The sequence below is a fragment of the Rhinoraja longicauda genome, chromosome 19 (genome assembly GCF_053455715.1).
Source record: "Rhinoraja longicauda isolate Sanriku21f chromosome 19, sRhiLon1.1, whole genome shotgun sequence".
NCBI lineage: Eukaryota > Metazoa > Chordata > Chondrichthyes > Rajiformes > Arhynchobatidae > Rhinoraja > Rhinoraja longicauda.
Genome location: NC_135971.1, coordinates 12164016 through 12184103, shown reverse-complemented (window position 1 = coordinate 12184103; position 20088 = coordinate 12164016). Strand labels below are relative to the sequence as shown.

Genomic DNA, 20088 nt, shown 5'->3' with positions numbered 1-20088 from the left:
CTTCCAAAGGGGATCGGGTATCTTCGGAGAGCAAGTTTGGATTAGAGACACAGCGTGGAAACAGGCCCTTCGGCCCACCGAGTCCGCACTGACCAGCAATGCCCGCATACTTAACACTATCCCACACACACACACGCACACACATGGAACGATTTAAGGGCCTGTCCCACTTAGGGGATTTTAAGGCGACTGCCGGTGACTAGGCTGTCGCCGACCGTGTGTCGGGGCGTGATCGTGAGGAGTCTTCAATGAATCGCAGCTGATCTCGGCGCGTAAAGCAGGGAGTGAGGAGGATAGAAAAAGCCTGCAAAACGATATAGATCAGCTAGGAGAGTGGGCAGCGACTTGGCAGATGAAATTTAATACTGATAAATGTGAAGTTATGCATTTTGGGGGGGAAATCATAAAGAAAGTTATTTTCTAAATGGGGAGGAGCTGCGTGGTAATACTACGCAAAGGGACCTGGGGGTTGCCAGCAACTTTAAAAGCCCAGTCAAGACTATCCGTTAGCGCATGAAGAGAGAGAATGAGAGAGAGAGAGAGAGAGGAGAGAGAGAGAGAGAGAGAGAGAGAGAGAGAGAGAGAGAGAGAGAGAGAGAGAGAGAGAGAGAGAGCGGGCAACTCCTGAAGAAAGATTGTGTTCAACAGCGTGCCTCCCCCCCCACCCACCCACCCCTGTTCCAAAGCCACATTATTCTGTTCTTGCTCTTCCCATTCCCCCTGTCCCCACCCACAGTTGTGATCCGAAGTTGGTGCCAATGGAAAACTTTTCAGTGGGGGAAACAAAAAACTTTAAAAATGTTTCAACAACATCAAAAATAGAGCCGCGTGTTTGTGGCGGGTTTGTTTGTTTGTTTGTTTGTCTGCGTGTGCGTGCGTGGAAACACGTGGAGGTGAACCCGAACTGCAGACGCTGGCCTACACCTTCGATAGACACAAAAGCGCTGGAGAGAAAGAATGGGCGACGTTTCGGGTCGAGAGCCTTCTTCAGACACAAGAAGCCTCCTCCCCTCCAGAACGACGGTATTTATTCACAAAATGCTGGAGTAACTCAGCGGGTCAGGCAGCATCTCAGGAGAGAAGGAACGGGTGACGTTTCGGGTCGAGACCCTTCTTCCAGACTGAAGAAACGTCGCCCATTCCTTCTCTCCCGAGATGCTGCCTGACTTGCTGAGTTACTCCAGCATTTTGTGAAATAAATAACCTTCGATCTGTACCGGCATCTGCAGTTATTTTCTTATCCTCCTCTCCAGAGATGCTGAGTTTGCTCCGGCCCTTCACGCGTCCGCCTGAGGTGGATTATTCTCTGTTCAATCCCGTGCACTTCTGCCAGTTCCGTGTAAGCTGTAACAGCCAAGGAACTGCAGCTTGTGGTTTACACCAAAGAATGACATAGTGCTGGAGTAACTGAGGGGGGGGGGGGGGGGGGGGGGGGTGGGGTGGGAAGCAGCATCACTGGAGAACATAGATGGATCGGGACACTTGGTGAAAATCCCTGACCCGAAACGTCACCTGTCCATGTTCTCCACAGATTCTGCCTGACCAGCTGAGTTACTCCAGCACTCTGTGAAACGTCACCTATCCATGTTCTCCACAGATGCTGCCCGACCCGCTGAGTTACTCCAGCATCTCTGGAGAACTTGGATAGGTGACGTTTCTGGTCGGGACCCTCCACAGACGCTGCCTGACCCGCTGAGTTACTCCAGCACTGGCTGTCTCTCCGTGCCCGCCAGGAATAGGCTTAATCCTGTGTACAGACAGGTCACTGCAGATGCTGGTTTGCACCAAAGATAGACACAAAGTGCTGGAGTAACTCAAAGAGTCAGGCAGCGTCTGTGGAGAACTTGGATAGGTGACGTTTCACAGAGTGCTGGAGTAACTCAGCGGGTCGGGCAGCATCTCTGGCAAACATGGGTCGGTGACGTTTCGGGTCGAGACCCTTTATCAGACCTGGCCTCGAGCAGAATTAGGCCATTCGGCCCATCAAGTCTACTCCGCCATTCGGTCATGGCTGACCTATCTCCCCCCCCCCCGCGAGACCCCATTCTCCCCACAACCTCAGATACCCGCACCAATCAACAATCCGTCAATCTCTGCCTTAATATCCATTGGCTTGGCCTCTACGGCCCACTGTGCCAGTGAGTTCCGCAGATTCACCACCCTCTGGCCAAAGGAAGCCCTTCCTCATCTCCATCGGTCTCTCCGATCTACCTTCTCCCAATCTCTCCCCACAAAACGCCGCACGTTTTCCGGAGATGCTGCCCGGCCCGCTGAGTTTTTTTCCTCCAGCACTCTGTGCGTGTCCGTCTCGGCGTGGGATCAGCCCATCCCGGTGGTGTCAAAGGCCTGGTGTGCCGTCCCGACGTTGAGGCAGCGGTGTAGAGAGAGGAGCGCCAAACGCCAGCGGCCCAACATTCCACTCTCGACAACTAAAGACCCAAAGCGATCATCCAGTTGAAGGGGTAAAGCGAAACATCACGGTGTTAGTAGCAACGTCTGAGTGCCCTTTTCCCTCTCATCTTTATGTTCTCTCTCTCTCTCTACAATCCGTGGCTTGTGAGAGAGAGAGAGTGACTACCAATTTCGAAAGAGGTCCCGACCATTTTGCAACCACACTGAGAATCCAACACCATAGCCCAACACGCCGAACGAGTGGCTCATTTATTGTGTCACCCTGCTTGGAATGAAGAATATTTTAGTTCCTTTCACTTGCCCCGAGCCTACAGGTAAGTTACGATCGTTAACTGTACGATATGTATTGTATAATGGAAGTTGACGCAGTTAAAAAGCTGCCTGTGTATTTTTGTTTGAAAGAACGTGTTGAATCAGTTCTGGGATTGTTACTAATGTTTATTTCTGAATAAATGCTTGATCGAAGTGACAAAGTGTTTCAGTTTGCCCTTTCTGTTCCTACGCATAATAGCCAATAGGTGCATGAGTAGGCCATTCGGCCCTTCGAGCCAGCACCAGCATTCAATGTGATCATGGCTGATCATTCTCAGTCAGTACACCGTTCCTGCCTTCTCCCCACATCCTTAAGAGCTATCCTTAAGAGCTCTGTCTAGCTCTCTCTTGAATGTATTCAGAGAATTGTCCTCCACTGCCTTCTTGACCGACCGCTGTTAAACGTTGAAGAAGGGTCTCGACCCGAAACGTCACCCATTCCCTCTCTCCGAGATGCTGCCTGTCCCGCTGAGTTACTCCAGCATTTTGTGACACCTTTGTTTTAAACGTTGCTGAGACTCTCACTCTGCTAGGCATTTCCATCACAATATGTAAGATGACATATAAGGTTATCAAGGGATTGGACACGCTAGAGGCAGGAAACATGTTCCCGGTGTTGGGGGGGGGGGGGGGGGGGGGCGGGGGGTCCAGAACCACAGTTTAAGAATAAGGGGAAGGCCATTTAGAACAGAGACGAGGGAAAACTTTTTCACTCAGAAAGCATCCAACGAACTGGCCTCCACTGACTTCTGAGGCAGAGAATTCCACACCTTCACCACTCTCTGACTGAAAACCTTCTTCCTCATCTCCGTTCTAAATGGCCTACCCCTTATTCTTAAACTGTGGCCCCTTGTTCTGGACTCCCCCAACATTGGGAACATGTTTCCTGCCTCTAATGTGTCCAATCCCCTAATTATCTTATATGTTTCAATAAGATCCCCCTTCATCCTTCTAAATTCCAGTGTATACAAGCCTAATTGCTCCAGCCTTTCAACATACGACAGTCCTGCCATTCCGGGAATCAACCTAGTGAACCTACGCTGCACGCCCTCAATAGCAAGAATATCCTTCCTCAAATTTGGAGACCAAAACCGCACACAGTACTCAAGGTGCGGTCTCACCAGGGCCCGGTACAACTGTAGAAGGACCTCTTTGCTCCTGTACTCAACTCCTCTTGTTACGAAGGCCAACATTCCATTGGCTTTCTTCACTGCCTGCTGTACCTGCATGCTTCCTTTCAGTGACTGATACACTAGGACACCCAGATCTCGTTGAACATCCCCTCTTCCTAACTTGACACCATTCAGATAATAATCTGCCTTTCTATTCTTACTTCCAAAGTGAATAACCTCACACTTATCTACATTAAACTGCATCTGCCATGTATCCGCCCACTCACACAACCTGTCCAAGTCACCCTGCAGCCTTATTGCATCTTCCTCACAATTCACACTACCCCCCAGCTTAGTATCATCTGCAAATTTGCTAATGGTACTTTTAATCCCTTCATCTAAGTCACTGCCTTCACTCACAGCAGTCCACCGTGGGAGGACGTGCCCTGTTCCACCTGAAACTAATTGGAAATCTGAATCGAAACAGAAGGCAGCAAAAAGGTTGTTCCGGTTGTTTGGGAAAAGACACAAAGTGCTGGAGTAACTCAGCGGGTCAGATACCATCTGTGGAGAACATGGATAGGTGACGTTTCACAGAGTGCTGGAGTAACACAGCGGGTCAGGCAGCATCTGTGGAGAACGTGGATAGGTGACGTTTCACAGAGTGCTAGAGTAACTCAGCGGGTCAGGCAGCATCTCTGGAGAACATGGATGGGTGACGTTAGACAGAGTCCTGGAGAAACTGGGCAGGTCGGGCAGCATCTCTGGAGACAAGGAATGGGTGAGGTTTTGGGTCAAGACCTGATACGTCACCTATTCCTATTCTCCAGAGATGCTGCCTGACCCACTGAGGCACTCCAGCTTTCTGTGTCTACCTTATATGTCAGGATCTTGACCCAAACTTGGACCCTTGACCACTCTAACTCCAGAGATGATCAATTTTGAAAAAAAATGCTCAAGTTTCTCCAGTAAAACGATTGAAGGGGATTACCAGCCTTGCTTACCTTGAACAGATTTGCAATAGTTTTCATTTGTTTGTCTGAAAGATACAGGGTGGAAATGGGCACTTCGTGCCACCGAGTCCGCGCCGACCGGCACGAGGGACAATTTTACATTTCCACCGATCAGCCAAAACATTATGACTACAGACAGGCGAAGTGAATAACATTGGTTATCTTGTTACAATGGCACCTGTCAAGGGGTGGGATATATTAGGCAGCAAGTGAACAGTCAGTTCTTGAAGTTGATGTGTTGGATGCAGGAGAAATGGGCAGGAGTAAAGACCTGAGCGACTTTGACAAGGGCCAAATTGTTCTGGCCAGATGACTGGGTCAGAGCATCTCTGAGACGGCAAGGCTTGTGGAGTGCTCCCGGTCAGCAGTGGCGAGTACCGACCGACAGTGGTCCGAGGAGGGTCAGACCACAAACCGGCGACAGGCAGGGTGTTGGGCGCCCAAGGATCATCGATGCGCGAGGGCAACGAAGGCTATCCCGTCTGGTCCGAACCGAGAGAAGGGCGACTGTGGCACAAGTCACAGAAAATTTCAATGGTGGTCATGGGGGGAACGTGTCACAATACACAGTTCATCGCACCCTGCTGCGTATGGGGCTGCACATGGAGGACCAACAGCATATTAGGCAGGTGGGCATCGTGCTTTGGCTGATCAGTGTATAACCAAGCGAATTAACCTTCCAATCCGTCCGTCTTTGGAGTGTGGGAGGAGGCCACTATGACATTCTTGCCATAGAGGGAGTACAGAGAAGGTTCACCAGATTGATTCCTGGGATGGCAGGACTTTCAAATGAAGAAAGATTGGATAGACTCGGCTTGTACTCGCTGGAATTTAGAAGATTGAGGGGGGATCTTATAGAAACTTACAAAATTCTTAAGGGGTTGGACAGGCTAGATGCAGGAAGATTGTTCCCGATGTTGGGGAAGTCCAGAACAAGGGGTCACAGTTTAAGGATAAGGGGGAAGTCTTTCAGGACCGAGATGAGAACGTTTTTTTTCACACAGAGAGTGGTGAATCTGTGGAATTCTCTGCCACAGAAGGTAGTTGAGGCCAGTTCATTGGCTATATTTAAGAGGAAGTTAGATGTGGCCCTTGTGGCTCAAGGGATCAGGGGGTATGGAGAGAAGGCAGGTACCGGATACTGAGTTGGATGATCATCCATGATCATATTGAATGGTGGTGCAGGCTCGAAGGGCCGAATGGCCTACTCCTGCACCTATTTTCTATGTTTCTATGAGACAGCGCCCGTGGTCGGGATGGAACCGGGGCCCCTGGCGCCGTGAGGCAGCAGCTCTAAAACTGCGCCACCTCTTTACTGCGCCGCCTAAGCAAGAAAGTCAAGGTGCAGGAGAGAGATTGCATCTGGCAGCATGGATACGGGTTAGTCAGGCGTACAACTGCCTGCAGTAACGGCAGTCAATTTTGAAGAGACGTTATCTGCTCGACCTGAAACAGTCGCTGGAAATCTGAATCGAAACTGAAAGCAACTCCAAAGGCTGTTCACGTGGCCCTGGGCAATGGCACAAAGTGCTGGGGGTAAACAAGGGAAGAGACTGAACTTTTTTCTCGCCTTCCACATTCACAGTGAGGAATGTGTTGTGGGGCTAGGAAAATAACTGCAGATGCTGGTACAAATCGAAGGTATCACAAAAATGCTGGAGTAACTCAGCGGGTCAGGCAGCATCTCTGGAGAGAGTCAGTGCGGTGGATGTTCGTGTTAAAATTTATTTTGTGTGTACTGTTGCTATAACCGTACGTCAAATCAACTTCCTGATATGTTGCAAAGCATACTTGGCTAATATAGTACGATTATGATTATTAGGATTATGAAAGAGTTAAGGAGGAATTTATTTCGTCAGAGGGTGGTGGCTAAAGCACCCGTGGTCGGGATCGAACCCGGGTCTCCGGCGCTGCATTCGCTGCAAGGCAGCAAATCTGCCGCTGCGCCAAACTTGTATTAACCATCTGTTGTTGAATAAGGTTAACATAAATAGTAAGTTGCTAGACCAAGTGGACCCATTGGGCCCAAACCTCCCCGGCATTGGTGCAGCACCCTCTCCTCCCTCCCCCTCCCCCTCGCCCTCCCCCAGCTGGTCAGGCAGCATCTCTGGAGACAATGGAATGGGTGACCTTTGGGTCGAGACCCCTCTTCAGACTGATGTGAGGGAGGGGGGGGGGGGACAAAGATAGGATGTAGTTAGAGACAGGAAAACTAGTGGGATAACTGGGAATGGGGAGGGGATGAAGGGAGAGGGAAAGCAGGGGCAATCTGAAATTAGAGACGTCAATGTTCATACCGCTGGGGTGTAAACTGCCCAAGCGAAATATGAGGTGCTGTTCCTCCAATTTGCGCTGGGCCTCGCTCGCTCTGACAATGGAGGAGGCCCATGACAGAAAGGTCAGACTGGGAGTGGGAGGGGGAGTTGAAGTGCTGAGCCACCGGGAGATCAGGTTGGTTGAGACGGACTGAGCGGAGGTGTTGAACGAAACGATCGCCGAGCCTGCGCTTGGTCTCGCCGATGTGGAGAAGTTGACATCTGGAGCAGATGAAGGAGGTGGTGCAAGTGAGGGGAAATTTGTGTGTGTGTGTGTGGGGGAGGGGGGGGGGGTTCGTATCTATATTTTTCGTAATTACTTAATTTCGCAATTATCATCTCTTCCAGTTGTTCAAGGTTCCTTTACCTCTAAGCAAGGCAGAGACAATAGACAATAGACAATAGACAATAGGTGCAGGAGTAGGCCATTCGGAGCCAGCACCGCCATTCAATGTGATCATGGCTGATCATTCTCAATCAGTACCCCGGTCCTGCCTTCTCCCCGTGCCCCCTGACTCCGCTATCCCTCAGAGCTCTATCTAGCTCTCTCTTGAATGCGTTGCTGCCTCACAGCGCCAGAGACCCGGGTTCCATGCTAGCCTCGTGTGCCGTCTCTACGGATGTTACCTGACCACATCCAGTGCTTTGTCGGGGGAGACTTGTTACCAGCAGCAGCATTTCTTGTATCTACTTGCTCGATTGCTCCTCTCCCGAGTCGCTGTTGTTCTTCAGAAATTCATCCTTTATCTTGCCTCCCGTTACCTCTAGAAGACCCTCCCATTTGTCAAAACCACAGGGGGATTTTCAATCAAGGCTCAGAGAGCTGGCGTAACTCAGCGAGTCAGGCAGCAGCTCTGGAGAACACGGACTGGTGACGTTTCCAGCTGGGACCCTTCTTCAGATTTCAGGGAGTTTGAAAGACTTCTGATCGAATTTTTTTCCTGTTCCCTCTCTTGCCTTCGAAGATCAGCTGCTCAAATCCAAAGATGAATTGCCTTTTGGTCCTGGTCGCTGGTCTCATTCTCCGCGCCCCTAGAAACATAGAAACATAGAAAATATGTGCAGGAGGAGGCCATTTGGCCCTTCGAGCCAGCACCGCCATTCATTGTGATCATGGTTGATCGTCCACAATCAGTACCCCGTGCCTGCCTTCTCCCCATATCTCTTGATTCCACTAGCCCCTAGAACTCTATCTAACTCTCTCTTAAATCCATCCAGTGATTTGGGTTCCACTGCCCTCTGTGGCAGATAATTCCACAAATTCACAACTGTCTGGTTAAAACAGTTCTTTCTCACCCCAGTTTTAAATGACCTCCCCTTTATTCTAAGACTGTGGCCCCTGGTTCTGGACTCGCACAACATTGGGAACATTTTTCTTGCATCTAGCTTGTCCAGTCCTTTTATAATTTTAGATGTTTCTATAAGATCCCCTCTCATCCTTCCAAACTCCAGTTAATACAAGCCCAGTCTTTTCAATCTTTCCTCATATGTCAATCCCGCCATCCCAAGGATCAATCTCGCGAACCTACGCTGCACTGCCTCAATTACAAGGATGTCTTTCCTCAAATTAGGAGAGCAAAACTGTACACCATACTCCAGATGTGGTCTTACCAGGGCCCTATACAACTGTAGAATAACCTCTTTACTCCCATACTGAAATCCTCTCGTTATGAGGGCCAACGTGCCTTTAGCTTTCTTCACTGCCTGCTGCATCTGCACGCCAATTTTCAGTGACTGGTGTACAAGGACACCCTGTTCTCGCTGGACCTCCCCCTTACCTAACCTAACTCCATTGAGATAATAATCTGCCTCCTTGTTTCTGCCGCCAAAGTGGATAACCTCACATTTATCTATATTATACTGCATCTGCCACGCATCTGCCCACTCACTCAACCTGTCCAGGTCACCCCGCAATCTCCTAACATCCTCTTCGCAGTACATACTGCCACCCATCTTTGTGTCATCGTCAAACATGCTAATGTTGCTTCTAATTCCCTCTTCCAAATAATCATTAATATATATGGTAAACAGTTGTGGCCCCAACACCGAGCCTTGCGGCACTCCACTCGCCACTGCCTGTATTATGAAAACGACTCGTTTACTCCTATTTTTTGCATCCTGTCTGCCAACAAATTCTCTATCCATGTCAACACCCTACCCCCAATACCATGTGCTCTAATTTTAGTCACCAAGCTCCCGTGCGGGACCTTATCAAAGGCTTTCTGAAAGTCTAGATACACTACATCCACTGGCTCCCCTTCATCCATTTTACTTGTCACGTCCTCAAAAAATTCCAGAAGATTAGTCAAGCATAATTTCCCTTTCACAAATCCACGCTGACTTGGACTGGTCTGTAATTCCCCGTTTTCTCTCTCGCTCCTTTCTTGAAAAGTGGAATAACATAAGCTGTCCTGCAATCCTCAGGAACTGATCTTGAATCTATTGAACATTGGAAAATGATCACCAATGCGTTCACTATTTCCAGAGCCACCTCCCCGAGTACCCTAGGATGTAGACCATCAGTCCCTGGGGATTTATCAACCTTCAGCCCTATCAGTCTACCCAATACAATTTCTCGCCTAATGAAAATTTATTTCAGTTCCTCTACCCACATAGATCCTCTGATCTCCAGTACATCTGGGAGATTGTTTGTGTCTTTCTTAGTGAAGGCAGATCCGAAGTACCTGTTCAACTCTTCTGCCATTTCCTTGTTACCCATAATAATTTTACCCGTGTCTGCCTTCAAGGGACCCACATTTGACTTTGCTACTCTTTTTGTCTGCTTAACCTGCTCAAGGACAACCTCCTTCCAGTTGACGAAGCCAATGCTAATACAAAATGCTTGATATTTGCAATATTTTAATAATTTGGATGATAATGCTAATCATATAACTTGGAGCTTGTATCATTACTCTGTTCATCTGTTGCCGCATCTCAATAAAGTACTGATTTTCAAAGTAAAATGTGAGCGTATTCCTTTCTTCAATAAGTTCCGGGACCACTCGGCCCATCGAGTCTACTCCGCCATTCAATCATGGCTGATCTATCTCTCCCTCTCAACCCCATTCTCCACATAACCCCGGACGCCGGTACTGATCCGGATTCTGTGTCAAAGCCTCTCTCAAATTCTCCAAAGCAATTTCAGAAAACTGCCTCACATGTGATCATTACTGCACTGACATCAATGATGGCGCAGCGGTAGAGACAATAGACAATAGACAATAGGTGCAGGAGGAGGCAATTCGGAGCCAGCACCGCCATTCAATGTGATCATGGCTGATCATTCTCAATCAGTACCCCGTTCCTGCCTTCTCCCCATACCCCCTGACTCCGCTATCCTTAAGAGCTCTATCCAGCTCTCTCTTGGATGCGTTGCTGCGTCACAGCGCCAGAGACCCGGGTTCCATGCTGGCCTCGTGTGCCGTCTCTACGGATGTTACCTGACCACATCCAGTGCTTTGTCGGGGAGGCTTGTTACCAGCAGCAGCATTTCTTGTATGTACTTGCTCGATTTCTCCTCTCCAGAGTCGCTGTTGTCATCAGTAATTCGTCCTTTAGCTTGCCTCCTCCCTCTACCTCTGTAAGACCCTCCCATTTGTCAAAACCACAGGGGGATTTTCAATAAAGGCTCAGAGAGTTGGCGTAACTCAGCGAGTCAGGCAGCAGCTCTGGAGAACACGGACTGGTGACTTTTCCAGCTGGGACCCTTCTTCCAATTTTAGGGGGTTTGAAAGACTTCTGTTCGAATTTTTTTCCTGGTCTCTCTCTTGCCTTCAAAGCTTAGCTACCCAAATCCAAAGATGAATTGCCTTTTGGTCCTGGTCGCTGGTCTCATTCTCAGCGCCCCTCTGGGTAAGTAAATTAAAACTATTTTGTTGTCCTGCAGTTTAACTGTGGAAAGGCATTTTAGATTCTCAAGTGGGATCGGAATTCTAGGTGAAACATTTAGCCTGTGTGTTTGTTAACATGTAGGGAGTTTCTTACTGAATATAATAATAACAAAATAATAATAATAATAATAATAATAATAATAATATATTTCTTTATTAGTCCCACACCGGGGAAATTTACAGTGTTACAGCAGCAAAGTGGATAGCAAGAGATCATTCATTAGAAATAAAATAAAGATAAAAGGATAAATTGTCATCAGTTTACTGTGTATTCCATAACTGTTACTGGCATTCCTGACCAGCTTGGCGAGTCTCTTCCCTTCCGCCGCTGAGATGCTGCTGCTCCAGCAGACCACTCCATAGAAGATGGCCTATGCCACCACCGTGTGGTAGAAAGTCCTCAGGTGTGGCCCCTGCACTCCAAAGGACCCGAATCTCCTCAGCAGAAACGGTCGGCTCTGGCCCTTTTTGTAGAGCGCATCTGAGTTAGTTATTATCATATCATATCATATATATACAGCCGGAAACAGGCCTTTTCGGCCCACCAAGTCCGTGCCGCCCAGCGATCCCCGTAACATTAACACTATCCTACACCCACAAGGGACAATTTTTACATTTACCCAGCCAATTAACCTACATACCTGTACGTCTTTGGAGTGTGGGAGGAAACCGAAGATCTCGGAGAAAACCCACGCAGGTCACGGGGAGAACGTACAAACTCCTTACAGTGCAGCACCCGTAGTCGGGATCGAACCTGAGTCTCCGGCACTGCATTCGCTGTAAAGCAGCAACTCTACCGCTGCGCTACCGTGCCGCCCTATTGTCAAGTCAAGAGAGTTTTATTGTTGTACTAGACTGAGGTAGACGCGTTGGGTTCAAATCTCTCCGGGGGGCAACCCTCCCCCAACTGACGAAGCCCGTTGCCGGGCGGGGAGTGTCTCCCGGGGCCGTGAGCGGGGAAGGGGAGAGGGGGCCACTCACCTCGGCCCCGTGTGGCCAGCACTGCAGCCAGAGCGAGCCGTGGACCAAAGCCTCTCCTGCATCGGTAAACACCCTCCCCACCCCCACTCCCCTGCCCCACTCCCCTCCACCCACCCCCACTCCCCTCCACGCCTCCCCCCACCCCCATTCTCCTCCCCGCATTTCCACTCCCCCATTTCCCTCCCCCGACCCGCACCCACTCCCATCCCCCCACGCTCACTCCCCTCTCCGTATTTCCCCTCCCCCCCACTCCCCTCCCCATTCCCCTCCCCCACCACCAATCCCCCACTCCCCCTCACCCCCACTCCCCTCCCCCCATTCCCCACCCACTCCCATCCCTCCACGCTCACTCCCCTCCCCCATCACCCCCACCCCACCCCCTCCCACTCCCCTCCCCCCACTCCCCTCCCCCATTCCCCACCCACTCCCATCCCCCCACGCTCACTCCCCTCCCCCCATCACCCCCACCCCACCCCCACTCCCACTCCCCTCCCCCACTCCCCTCCCCCCACCCACTCCCATCCCCCCACGCTCACTCCCCTCACCCCCACTCCCCTCTCCGCATTTCCCCTCCCCCCACTCCCCTCCCCCATTCCCCTCCCCCCACCCCCACCCCACGCCCACTCCCACTCCCCTCACCCCCACTCCCCTCCCCCCATTCCCCACCCACTCCCTCACTCCCCTCCTTTAATAAACGAGTGGGATTGAACAACTTTTTTTTAACAGAATGTTTCAAATAAAAAAGTTTTAAAATTATATTGAAGTCGATTTTTTTTTTAAATGTGAAAACTTTAAATATACGGGTTTTTAAGGGCGTTGTTTAAAAAAAATCAATTTGGTGAAACAAAAGTGTTTTTTTAAGTGCTTTTTTTAATGAGGAAGTAATTTTTGTGTTTTTTTTTGTGGTTTTTATAAACTGATTATTAAAAAAAATCGAATAAATCTAATCCGTGAAATAAATGCAGGATATGCTAGATGGAGGAAACATGTTCGCAATGTTGGGCGAGTCCAGAACCAGGGGCCACAGTCTAAGAATAAAGGGGAGGCCATTTAAAACTGAGATGAGAAGAAACTTTTTTACCCAGAGATTTGTGGAATTCTCTGCCACAGAGGGCAGTGGAGGCCAATTCACTGGATGAATTTAAGAGAGAGTTAGATAGAGCTCTAGGGGCTGGTGGAGTCAAGGGATATGGGGAGAAGGCAGGCACGGGTTACTGATTGTGGACGATCAGCCATGATCACAATGAATGGCGGTTCTGGCTCGATGGGCCGAATGGCCTCCTCCTGCATCTATTTTCTATGTTTCTAAATTGTTATTTCTTTAAATCAAAAGAAATGAGAAAAAATCTTTTATCAGTAGGAAGTGCGGGAGACCGGACCAATAGACAATAGACAATAGGTGCAGGAGGAGGCCATTCGGCCCTTCGAGCCAGCACCACCATTCAATGTGATAATGGCTGATCATTCTCAATCAGTACCCCGTTCCTGCCTTCTTCCCATACCCCCTGAGTCCGCTATCCTTAAGAGCTCTATCTAGCTCTCTCTTGGATGCATTCAGAGAATTGGCCTCCACTGCCTTCTGAGGCAGAGAATTCCACAGATTTACAACTCTCTGGCTGAAAAAGTTTTTCTTCATCTTCGTTGTAAATGGCCTACCCCTTATTCTTAAACCGTGGCCGCTGGTTCTGGACTCCCCCAACATTGGGAACATGTTTCCTGCCTCTAACGTGTCCAACCCCTTAATAATCTTATGTGTTTCGATAAGATCCCCTCTCATCCTTCTAAATTCCAGTGTATACAAGCCTAGTAGCTCCAGTCTTTCAACATCCAATCGGGCGTCGAGCGCCAACGAAGGACTTTTTTAAAACAATCTTTAAAATAAATCTTTTTTTTCTTATTTAAGCTTTTTAAAAAAAACGAGAGAACCGTGAACAAACGGGCGGTATTGGATGACTTTTTGTTCAGACAGAACCTTTCAAATAAAAAAATAAATTAAAAATATTTACGCAAATTCTTTTTTTATACGAGAAAACTTTAAACAAACGGGGTTTTTAAAGGGCGTTGTTTTTTTAATCTATTTAGTGAAAGAAAAGTGTTTTTTAACGCCTATTTTTTTAAATCAGAAAGGGTTTTTTCAGGTTTTTTAGCGGTCTTTTTTAATTGATAATTTTTTAAAAATCGAATAAATCTAATCCGTGAAATAAATCGTTCTTTAAATCAAAAGAAATGAGAAACCATCATCAGCAGTTCCTTCCTTCACACATACACACGCGCGCACACACACGCACACACGCGCACACACGCACACACACGCACACGCACACACACATGCACACACACACGCGCCCACACATATGTACACACACACACACACACACCCATATGTAGACACACGCACACACACACACATATGTAGACACACACGCACACACACACGCGCACACACACACGCACGCACACACGCACACACACACATATGTATACACACACGCACACACACACACCCCCGCGCACGCACACACATATACACATATAAAACAGACAATAACAGTGCAAAAAGGCAAAACTATGTAGATAGTTTAGATACTACTTTGGCAGTGTTTAGGATAGTGCTGGTCGCTGGTCGGCACGGACTCGTTGGGCAGAATGGCCTGTGTTTACGTGCTATAAACATCAGAGGGCTCTATCGTGCTGATGTGCAGGAAAGAACTGCAGGTGTCGGTTTACACCGAAAATAGACACAAAGTGCTGGAGTAACTCAGCGGGACTGGCAGCTCGGTGAAAACGAGTTACAGACAACGAGACTCAACAAGGCGACTTTCAAGCCAGTACAACCACTCGGATGGGCGAGGGTCTCGACCAAAACATCACCTCTACCTCTTCTCCAGAGAGGCTAGCCTGACCCGTTGAGTTACTCCAGCATTTTGTGTCGGGACTGTTCTATGTTTATTGAAAGGAGTTGCTCGTTTTCAGAGCAGCCGCAGAATGAGCTACAGGTGACCTCTCACACAACCTTCCCTGTTCTCATGTACAGGTAACAGTTTGCGGTGTTACTCCAGCCTCGCATCAATGAACAGATACTTGACCGATTCTGTTACATGCTCTCGGAATGACGAGCAATGCTATCTTGCGGTTGTGACGGCTGGTAAGTAAGAACCAATTTGAGATGCACACCTCTAGCTTAGCTTGGTTTAGAGATACAGCGAGGAAACATACCCCCCCAACCCTTTGTGTGAAAAGGTTACCCCACCGATTCCTATTAAATCTCTTCCCCTTCACCTTAAACCTATGTTCTCTGGTCCTCGGTTTCCCTACTGTGGGCAAGAGACTGTGCATCTACCCGATCTATTCCTCTCATTATTTTATACACCTCTATAAGATCACCCCTCATCCTCCTGCGCTCCAAGGAATGGAGACCCAGTCTACTCAACCTGTCCCTGTAGCTCACACCCTCTAGTCCTGGCAAAGACGTAAAGACTGTACAATTCTGTGAATCAATAACTGATTTACTCATAGACACGTGAAAACTCAGTGGAATTCACACAGAGCGCGGCGGGTATATGGAACAAGCTGCCAGAGGAGGTTGTTGAGGCAGGGAATTTCCCAACGTTTGAGAAACAGTTGGACAAGTACATGGATAGGACAGGTTTGGGTGGTGGGGGGTGGGGGGGATATGGACCAAGCGCAGGCAGATATGACTAGTGTCGCTGGGACATGTTGGCTGGGTGGGCATGTTCGGCCGAAGGGGCTGTTTCCACGCTGTATCACTCTAAAATGGTACATGAACTATGAACACAGAAATTATTTAACTGTCCATTCTGTTTCTCCAGCTGGTGAAACGGTTTACATCGCTGGATGTGTTGTTCCTATTATTTGTGGTCAACAGGAATATCACGCAGGAGCTTCCACCTCTTACCACTGTTGTAATACTGACCTCTGCAACGCGAGTGACCAAGTTAAATTATCTCTTGTGCTATTCCCTGCTCTGGTGTCAGTCTGGTTTGCGATATTTATGTGAAGCAAATACATAATAATAATGCACAGTGTAAACGTCCGGGTGCTGTATGTCGGATGATCAGGGATGATGAGTCTTAACACTTGATTTCCAGCAGATGAGCTGCTTAATCTAATAGATGTTCTGCAATTCCTCACATTTCCAATTCGCTTTTTTTTGGTATTGATTTGAATTATGCTTTGGAGATGATTACAATCATACAGCTTTAGTAACTCCAACAGAAGGCAGTGGAGGCCAAGTGAATTGGAATTTTTAAGGCAGAGACAGATTCTTGATTAGTGCGGGTGTCAGGGGTTGTGGGGAGAAGGCAGGAAAATGGGTTTAGGAGGGAGAGATAGATCAGCCATGATTCAGTGACGGAGTAGATTCGATGGGCCGAATGGCCTAACTCTTCTCCTGTCACCTGCTGTATGACTGATGGCCTTATGACACTGTGTTGATCACGGAAGGCTGGACAAGCATGTCACGCAGGCACCGCTTGGACAACCTCCTTCCAGTTGACGAAGCCCATGCTAATACACAATGCTTGATATTTGAAACCTTTTAATAATTTGGATGATAATGATAATCATATAACTTGTAGCTTGTATCATTACTCTGTTCATCTGTTGCAGCATCTCAATAAAGTACTGATTTTCAAAAGAAAATGTGAGCGTATTCCTTTCTTTCATAAGTTCCGGGACCAGGATTAAGCCACTCGGCCCATCGAGTCTACACCGCTATTCAATCATGGCTGATCTTTCTCTCACTCTCAACCCCATTCTCCACATAACCTCGGACGCCTGTACTGATCAAGAATCTGTGTCAAAGCCTCTCTCAAATTCTCCAAAGCAATTTCAGAAAACTGCCTCACATGTGATCGTTACTGCACTGGCATCAATGGTGGCGCACCGGTAGAGACAATAGACAATAGACAATAGGTGCAGGAGTAGGCCATTCGGAGCCAGCACCGCCATTCAATGTGATCATGGCTGATTTCTCTATCTTCAAGAAATCAAGTTGCAAAGGAAATCATTGGTTGCCCACTGCCCTCTCTAGAGGAACTTTACCCCGTCCGCAGCCTCAGCAGAGCAGCCAACATCCTGAGGGATCCTTCCCACCCTGGCTCAAGTCAAGAGAGGGGGCCACTCACCTCGGCCCCGTGTGGCCAGCACATTGAATGGCGGTGCTGGTTCGAAGGGCCGAATGGCCTACTCCTGCATCTATTGTCTATTGTCTATTATGTCCCTCAACATCCACTCTATCCGGGCCTTTCACTATTTGGTAAAGTTTCAATGAGGTTTCCCCCCCCCCCACCTCATCTTTCTAAACTCCAGCGAGTACAGGCCCAGTGCTGACAAACGCTCGTCGTATGTTAACCCACACATCCCTAGGATGCTGGTTCAAACCGAAGGCAAACACACAAGCTGGTGGATGCACAGGTTACTTGAAGATAGAGAAATCAAAATCCGTACCGCTGCACTGTAAGCTGCCCAAGCTAAACACCAGGTGCTGTTCCTCCAATTTGTGTTTGGCCCAAAGATAACAGACCAGAGCAAGATACACCACTCGACCCTAAAACCCGTAGTACGTCAAGGCCCCATTTTGGTCAGCAGAAACCTGCAGAAACATTTAAAAGAAAAATAACAAAAATCTGTGAATTGATAGATGAGATATATTCTGCATTTTAATGGTGTCATCACACATACTGTTCCCCCACAACACTGATTACTCTTCGAGAGGCGGGTTTTGCTTACTAGAATGGCGCCTTTGCGTACTGCACTTCAATACGGGCGATTTCAACATCGAAATAGGTGCAGGAGTAGGCCATTCGGCCCTTGGAGCCTGCACCGCCATTCAATATGATCATGGCTGATCATCCAACTCAGTATCCCGTACCTGCCTTCCCTCCATACCTCCTGATCCCTTTAGCCACAAGGGCCACATCTAACTCCCCCTTAAATATAGCCAATGAACTGGCCTCAACTACCTTCTGTGGCAGAGAATTCCACAGAAAAATCCCAGAAAAAAAACGTTATCATCTCAGTCCTAAAAGACTTCCCCCTTATCCTTAAACTGTGATCCCTTGTTCTGGACTTCCCCAACATCGGGAACAATCTTCCTGCATCCAGCCTGTCCAACCCCTTAAGAATTTTGTAAGTTTCTATAAGATCCCCCCTCAATCCTCTAAATTCCAGCGAGTACAAGCCGAGTCGATCCAGTCTTTCTACATATGAAAGTCCTGCCATCCCAGGAATCAATCTGGTGAACCTTCTCTGCACTCCCTCTAAGGCAAGCACAGAGAAGTACAAGATGAACAGTGGTTCATCTTGCTCCTCCAGTATCTTTGGTTGTTTGGCCTCACTCTGTCGGGGGAGGAGGCTCAGGACAAAGTTCAGTGTGGGATTGCGAGAGGGAGTTAAAGTGCCGAGCAGCACTTCCAAAGGGGATCGGGTATCTTCGGAGAGCAAGTTTAGATTAGAGACACAGCGAGGAAACTGGCCCTTCGGCCCACCGAGTCCGCACTGACCAGCAATGCCCGCATACTTAACACTATCCTACACACACACACACACACACACACACACACACACACGCGCGCGCACACACACACACACACACACACACACACACACACACACATGGAACGATTTAAGGGCCTGTCCCACTTAGGGGATTTTAAGGCGACTGCCGGTGACTAGGCTGTCGCCGACCGTGTGTCGGGGCGTGACCGTGAGGAGTCTTCAATGAATCGCAGCTGATCTCGGCGCGTCGCAGAATAAAAATTCCAGATATAAATTTCTCGGCGACAGCTGGCTTGTCGCCGGGTATCGTGGCTTATTGCGGGTGCTGCCGCACGCTGTCCCCAGCTTTGCTAGGTTGTCGCAGATGCGTTTAGAAGCACGTAACATTAAATTAAGAAAAGGCACTTGAAGATACCAGAATTGTTTGACCAATTTATTTACTGTCAGGACATTTGCCGGGTAGATTGGAGGCGACAGTTTGACGGTCAGGTAAGCGCGGGCATTTCACGATGTTTACGAAGGCGGCGTAATCTCTTCGCCAGGTGCTAGTTTCACAAAAAAAGTGACTCGTATCGACCTGACCTGAATGCATTCAAGAGAGAGCTAGATAGAGCTCTTAAGGATAGCGGAGTCAGAGGGTATGGGGAGAGGGCAGGAACGGGGTACTGATTGAGAATGATCAGCCATGATCACATTGAATGGCGGTGCTGGCTCGAGGGGCCGAATGGCCTCCTCCTGCACCTATTGTCTATTGTAAATGTAAATGTAAAAAACCTTTATTGTCACTACACAAAGTACAGCGAAATTAAAGCAGTCCAGATGATGTACTCACACACAGCAGACAGTGCAAAGGGTAAACCTTTATCCATAACAAGCTAAACCTAATCTACTGAATTAAACAAACTGACCTCTAATACAATATAGACAAAACAATTACAAATACGGTCAAGGCAGGGTACAGTGCAATCAAGACGGCAAGTTATTGCACAGCAATGAGAGCTAACATATTGCAAATGCATCGGTAGTGCGTTTTTTAATTTAAATAAAAGAAATAATGTAATTAAATATAAGGTGCGGTCGGGTGTAACATGTTTAGCAAATGTTAAGCAATATAAGTGCAGTAGGATGTAAACATGCATTAAATTGAGGCTTATGTTTTCTGACAAGTAACTGACACTGTTCCGATCAGTTCCGTTCCTTCCATTCAGTTTGATGTGAGTGTCTGGAGTGTCTATAGGAATGGAGGAGTTAAGCACTATTAAGATCACTAAGGAGATGGTATTAGGTAATGCTATGGAGGGCGTGCAGCGTAGGTTCACTAGGTTAATTCCCGGAATGGCGGGACTGTCGTATGTTGAAAGGCTGGAGCAATTAGGCTTGTATACACTGGAATTTAGAAGGATGAGGGGGGATCTTATTGAAACATATAAGATAATTAGGGGATTGGACACATTAGAGGCAGGAAACATGTTCCCAATGTTGGGGGAGTCCAGAACAAGGGGCCACAGTTTAAGAATAAGGGGTAGGCCATTTA

The 20088-nt window shown here is 48.2% G+C and overlaps 1 protein-coding gene across 1 annotated transcript; it reads left to right on the top strand.

The window, feature by feature from the left end:
• Positions 1-10833: 10833 nt before the first annotated feature.
• On the top strand, positions 10834-16634 carry LOC144602669 (mipartoxin-3-like). The gene is made up of 3 exons (XM_078415804.1): positions 10834-11016; positions 15070-15180; positions 15866-16634. The coding sequence occupies exons 1-3, from the start codon at positions 10965-10967 to the stop codon at positions 16051-16053; spliced, it is 351 nt and encodes a 116-aa protein (XP_078271930.1). The 5' UTR covers positions 10834-10964; the 3' UTR covers positions 16054-16634.
• Positions 16635-20088: the final 3454 nt, after the last annotated feature.

Bases quoted from the DNA above. Each gene is read 5' to 3' on its own strand.
- LOC144602669 (XM_078415804.1), top strand. From the start codon at position 10,965: ATGAATTGCCTTTTGGTCCTGGTCGCTGGTCTCATTCTCAGCGCCCCT. The intron at 11,017-15,069 runs GTAAGTAAATTA...TCTCATGTACAG, and splicing joins CATTCTCAGCGCCCCTCTGG to GTAACAGTTTGCGGTGTTAC. The intron at 15,181-15,865 runs GTAAGTAAGAAC...CTGTTTCTCCAG, and splicing joins TCTTGCGGTTGTGACGGCTG to CTGGTGAAACGGTTTACATC.